The sequence below is a fragment of the Littorina saxatilis genome, linkage group LG1, assembly GCF_037325665.1.
Source record: "Littorina saxatilis isolate snail1 linkage group LG1, US_GU_Lsax_2.0, whole genome shotgun sequence".
NCBI classification, from domain to species: Eukaryota; Metazoa; Mollusca; class Gastropoda; order Littorinimorpha; family Littorinidae; genus Littorina; species Littorina saxatilis.
In genome coordinates this window covers 81,536,540-81,543,027 of record NC_090245.1, presented here as the reverse complement: position 1 = coordinate 81,543,027, position 6,488 = coordinate 81,536,540, and the positions used below count along the sequence as shown (strand labels likewise).

At 40.3% G+C, this 6,488-nt stretch overlaps 1 protein-coding gene across 1 annotated transcript in view; it reads right to left on the bottom strand.

The window, feature by feature from the left end:
• Positions 1-6,488, bottom strand: part of LOC138981417 (peptidyl-prolyl cis-trans isomerase slr1251-like) — a 167,059-nt gene that overhangs the window by 1,118 nt on the left and 159,453 nt on the right. The window contains exons 2-5 of the mRNA XM_070354335.1: positions 6,445-6,483; positions 3,205-3,471; positions 2,288-2,381; positions 1,053-1,243 (exon numbers count right to left, since the gene is read on the bottom strand). Of these exons, the coding sequence (XP_070210436.1) occupies positions 1,053-1,243; positions 2,288-2,381; positions 3,205-3,462 (543 nt within the window). The 5' untranslated portion in view covers positions 3,463-3,471; positions 6,445-6,483. The remainder of the gene's footprint in view (positions 1-1,052; positions 1,244-2,287; positions 2,382-3,204; positions 3,472-6,444; positions 6,484-6,488) is intronic.

The window sequence follows — 6,488 nt, the reverse complement described above, 5'->3', positions numbered from 1 at the left end:
AACACAAACAAAATACATGTAATGCACACACTCACAAAAAGAAAAAGAAGAGTAATTTTATAGAATGTATAGACAAAGCAAAACATTCACTGGAACTGCGCCTAACCAGTCTTCAAAGCAGACGAACAAAATACACAAACCATAATGATAGATGATCACTTATCTCTGGATGTTGCTTCTTCTAAACTGTAGATTGTAAATTTTAGATGCAAGAAAAGGTGTAATTTGGTTCCCCTAAATTTGTTAGCAAGCTAAGAGTCAGAGACTTTTTCCTGTCAACCGTACTTCCGACTGTATATGTATGTGCACCCACCATGAGCTAAATGTAAGTTTTTCTTTTTCCGTTCCAACTGATTTCATTGACTTTGTTGACTGGACAAATATGCCAACGTACACTGTGCCAATGTACACTGTACCAACGTACACTGTACCAATGTACACTGTACCAATGTACACTGTACCAACGTACACTGTTCCGACGTACACTGTACCAACGTACACTGTACCAACGCACACTGTACCAACGTACACTGTACCAATGTACACTGTACTAACGTACACTGTACCAACGTACACTATACCAATGTACACTGATTTTAATTTCAGACGTCTTCGTCAACAAGCTTTATTTTTTTTAAGGTGTAACCTGATCTTTCTTCTACCTACCATTCATCGTCCATACGAACTTAAGGTGTCACAACTAATAACTGAATCAATAAAACAGATACATTAAAGTAACTGGTTTATTAATTTTATCTTGTCGTTTAATTTCATATCCCTCCCAATCTAAAGCAACATTTCTCTCTGCACCACCCCTGTTGTTGTCTCCATTGTCATTATACTTGTACTGAGCCAGTCCTCCAACGATGCCTATCAATTACCTCGCTCCCAACACCACAATATCCCCCAAACAACAACTAAGAACCTGAAATCCAAAACCCGAGAGAGAATCACAAATTCACGACGATAAATATTATCTGATGATAACTCATATAAAAAATCTGAAAGACTCGACAGTTTGCTTCTTTTAAAAGTCATCTCCACAAACTCACCAGAGAAGCCTTGTCGATGACCTGTCCAAAAGCCACGTGGCGGCCGTCCAAGTTCTGCATGGACCTGAAGATGATGAAGAACTGTGAGCCGTTGGTGTTGGGACCTCTGTTGGACATGGAGATGGTGCCTCTCTCGCTGTGGCCCACGTCGAAGTTCTCGTCGTTGAAGGTGTCACCGTAGATGCTGATTCCTGCAAGAATAGTAGAGCGATTTCATGCAAGGTCGCCCCATACAAGATACGTGGGTTTACATGTGGTAGTGGAGCTTGTTTATTCTGAACTTATTGGAAGAGTATAGCGATTTTATGCACGGTTGCCCCATACAAGACACGTGGATTTCTATGGGGGAGTGGAAAATGTTTGTCCTGAACTTATTGGAAGAGTAGAGCGATTTTATGCACGGCTGCCCCATACAAGATATGTGGGTTTCTATGTGGAAGTGGAGCTTGTTTATTCTGAACTTATTGGAAGAGTAGAGCGATTTTATGCAAGGCTGCCCCATACAAGATACGTGGGTTTCTATGGGGGAGTAGAAAGTATTTGTCCTGAACTTACTTGAAAAGTAGAGTGATTTCATGTGGCGCTGCCCCATACATGCACGTGGGTTTGGACAAAGAAGTGGAGCATTATTGTCCTGAACATAACTCAATAGTAAGCGATTTCATGCAAGGTTGTCCCATAAAAGACGCGTGCGTTTCGATGGGGGGAGCATAGCACAGTTCTCCTAAGCTAATGTAAAGAGTAGAGCGCGGGGGATGGGGGACAGTGGATGGGGTTTGGGTGGATGTGGAGGGGTGGGTGGTATTCTTCACTTTGGAAACAAAGTTGCATGACGTCTTGACTGTTACGTGGTTTCCTCTTTGTGCAATGTAGTTCAAAGAAAAGATACAACGGAGGAACACTCACATTCGTAGCAATACTTAAAAGACGACAGGTGGACACGAAAGAGGCATTGCAAAACCCTCATCAATTAACAAAGCTATTTAAATATAACCACAATACTGAACAGCAATCTAAGTCTCCATGACCAAGACTATGAAGTCGAAATGTGAATACTTTTTAGAGAAGGTCGGGAACAAAACAGAGAATAAGACTGATGCTGAATCGGTGTCGTATGACCCCTTGGGTTCTCGAGACAAGAAGCAACAAACAAACAAACAAACAAACAAACAAACAAAAAACAAAACAAACAAACAAACAAACAAAAAACAAAACAAACAAACATTTAGTCTCACCTCCATTGCCGTCACCAGTAGTGATGTCACCGCACTGCACGTGCATGTCTGTGATGAGTCTGTGGCACGTGGAACCTCCGTACTTCAGTTCGCCCTGAATCCAAAACACCAGTGGTCAGAATCGCATCTTACAATACTATGTGTGAAGGAGAAATGCGAGATTAGATTTCCGATGCAAAAAGAACTACCAGAAACCTCCCTCGTGTATTTACAAACCATCTGACTTGGGCACAGAATAGAGATTGAATCAGATGTCAATGAACAGACAGTTTCCGTCTTGATCAAACTGGAACGATCTATACAAATTCGTCAATGTTGAGAACTGTCGCAAAAACCTTTTTGCGCAAAATTTTACAAACAGGATTTTTTATTTTAGGCACGGATAGTCTATAATAACAAAGGTGGGGGTGTGTGTTGCAAAGACATGACAATCACTTGACATTGACATCTTCATATACATCTGCTTAAAACCGGTAGCTCACCAGCCCCACCTCGATATCTTACCTGAGGTCTTAGAGGGACACAAACCTTAGCAAGCCATGGGAACAACAGCCTTTTCCCAAACTCCTTCATCTCACCAGCTTGTAACCTTGATCACTTACATCTCCTATCTCGAGGGGTTTTTTGTGTGCAGAGAAACACAAAGTTGAGGGCAGTCGCGGGAACCTTCTGGTCTGACGACAACTAACGACCCCAACATTTTCATGCGCCTTTACCGAGACCCCTACACCTCACTAGCCTCTAACCTTCACCACCCACATCTCCTACCTGAAGTCTTTTGACGCCGTTGCAAACAGACACAAAGTTGAAGACAGTCATGGGAACTTACTGGGCTAACAATAGCAAACGGCACCAACAGCCTCATGTATACCTTCCCAAGACCCCTCCACCTAACCTTCCCCACTTAACTTTCGTACCTGAGGCCTCTTGACGCCGTTGCAGAGAGACAAAAAGTTGAGGACCGTCATGGGAACCTTCTCGCCGAAGAGGCCGATCTTGACAAAGCCGTGAAGGTCACCGCTGTCGTCGTAGTTCTTGATGATGAACTCGAGCGTTGCCTCGGCTGAGATGGTCTCGTTGACCATCTTGGACTGCCACATCAAGGGCTGGGCCTTGGCGGCCTCTGAGACCAGCGATGATGTCGCCATGACGGCAAGGGCTAACAACGCTGCCATTGTTTGATTCTGGAGGGAAAGAGATGACAAGGTTTCTCTTTTTAGTCTGCCTTTTCTGTGTTTCTTTTTACATTTAGTCAAGTTTTGACTAAATGTTTTAACGTAGAGGGGGGAATCGAAACGAGGGTCGTGGTGTATGTGCGTGTGTGTGTGCGTGTGTGTGTCTGTGTGTGTGTGTTGTGTAGAGCGATTCAGACTAAACTACTGGACCGATCTTTATGAAATTTGACATGAGAGTTCCTGGGTATGATATCCCCGGACGTTTTTTCATTTTTCGATAAATACCTTTGATGACGTCATATCCGACTTTTTGTAAAAGTTGAGGCTGCACTGTCACACGCTCATTTTTCAATTAAATTGATTGAAATTTTGGCAAAGCAATTTTCGACGAAGGCCGGGGTTCGGTATTGCATTTCAGCTTGGTGGCTTAAAAACTAATGAGTGAGTTTGGTCATTAAAAATCGGAAACTTGTAATTAAAATTATTTTTTTTATTAAACGATCCAAAAACAATTTCATTTTATTCTTCGTCATTTTCTGATTCAAAAACACATATACATATGTTATATTTGGATTAAAAACAATCTCTGAAAATTAAAAATATAAAAATTATGATCAAAATTAAATTTCCGAAATCGATTTAAAAACAATTTCATCTTATCTTGCTGTATGTTATGTAGTGTATATATAGTGTGTGTGATACGTGGTAAGTGTGATACTATTTATTTGCATGTGTGATGCAGGGACAGTGTGATATCTGTAGGCCTGGGCCTATGCTAGTGATTACTGTGTGTGATACATGAAATGTGATATGAATGCTGTTTTTATATGTTATACTCTTACTTTCTGCCTATGTCTTAATCCCAAGCGCAAGACAAATTCTTCTATGAAAATTGAAGCCAATAAAATTTGAGTTGAGTTGAGTTGAGAGTATTCCTTGTCGGTTCCTGATTCCAAAAACATATAGATATCATATGTTTGGATTAAAAACACGCTCAGAAAGTTAAAACGAAGAAAGGCACAGAAAAGCGTGCTATGCAGCACAGCGAAACCACTACCGCGCTAAACAGGCTCGTCAGTTTCTCTCCGTTTTGCAATTTACTCAAGTTTTGACTAAAATAATGTTTGAACATAGAGGGGGAATCGATACGAGGGTCGTGGTGTATGTGTGTGTGTGTGTGTGTGTGTGTGTGTGTGTGTGTGTGTGTGTGTGTGTGTGTGTGTGTGTGTGTGTGTGTGTGTGTTTGTGTGTGTGTGTGTGTGTGTGTGTGTGTGTGTGTGTGTGTGTGTGTGTGTGTGTGTGTGTGTGTGTGTGTGCGTGTGTGTGTGTGTAGAGCGATTCAGACCAAACTACTGGACCGATCTTTATGAAATTTGACATGAGAGTTCCTGGGAATGATATCCCCGGATTCTTTTTGATTTTTTTCGATAAATACCTTTGATGACGTCATATCCGGTTTTTTGTAAAACTGAGTTAAGGCGGCACTGTCACACCCTCATTTTTCAATCAAATTGATTGAAATTTTGGACAAGCAATCTTCGACAAAGGCCGGACTTCGGTATTGCATTTCAGCTTGGTGGCTTACAAATTAGTTGATGACTTTGGTCATTACAAATCTGAAAATTGTAAAAAAAAAATTGTTTTTATAAAACGATCCAAATTTACGTTCATCTTATTCTTCATCATTTTCTGATTCCAAAAACATATAAATATGTTATATTTGGATTAAAAACAAGCTCTGAATATTAAAAATATAACAATAATGATCAAAATTAAATTTTTGAAATCAATTTAAAAACACGTTCATCTTATTCCTTGTCGGTTCCTGATTCCAAAAACATATAGATATGATATGTTTGGATTAAAAACACGCTCAGAAAGTTAAAACGAAGAGAGGTACAGAAAAGCGTGCTATCCTTCTCAGCGCAACTACTACCCCGCTCTTCTTGTCAATTTCAGTGCCTTTGCCACGAGCGGTGGACTGACGATGCTACGAGTATACGGTCTTGCTGAAAAATTGCATTGCGTTCAGTTTCATTCTGTGAGTTCTACAGCTTGACTAAATGTTGTATTTTCGCCTTACGCGACTTGTTTTTCTTTCTGTCTCCCCGCCTACATTGTTTAGTTGGATACCGGGGATGACGTAACGATAACTGCTAACACTGCTTTCTTTTAAATAATGAATAATGATTGAACTGTAAGTAACAGTCGTCTTTGTTCTCTCTTAATATGCCAAAAAAACTTTTAATGACTAAATTCTGTCAGCTATTACTTCAAATCCAACATCAGCGACCTACTCCAAAATCAATAAAGTAATTCACATAATTATGTTGTAGTTGATTTCCTTTTCAACCAAGACTAAGTGAACGGTTCTTTGTTGGGAGTTTTCATTTTAACATAGACGTTTTCTTGCAAACAACTAGGCCTACTGCTCAGTCAGCGTGTCAATGAATGTCAATGTAGAAATCCTTGGCCGTTTCAGTCACCTGATAGCAATGCTTTAACAAGGAACTTTGCAGAGTATGTGTAACTTGCAGAGTATGTGTAACTGCCCATGTGTCTTCTGGGCGAGCCTCTTAGCTAGCCAACTAGCGTTTCAAAGTGTTGTTACCGCGAACAGTGAGGGAAAATATATACATGTACACTACTGAAGACAGGTCTCAACTGTAAAATCATACGAAAATAAGGTTGAAAACATCGGTATATATACTTGGACTACCTGAAAAATCCAACAATATGGGGAAAAAAGACGAATGAAGGTACCCACACACACAAAGGGGAACTCATTTCAGTACCACCCAAATTAAACTTTATTAAGCAAATTGATCATAGCTAGCACGTAGAAAGTAATCAACAGTAACATATTTTCGACCTTCTGATAAAAATACAAAGCTGTACCACTTTACTCTTACCGTATTCCTTTAACACAGATGTACTTTACTGTAGTTTTTATAAGAACAATTAACTAATTATTTTACTCACTGTGAGTATTGGCGGCCGCAGGGCGCAAGTGTACCACACAGTGT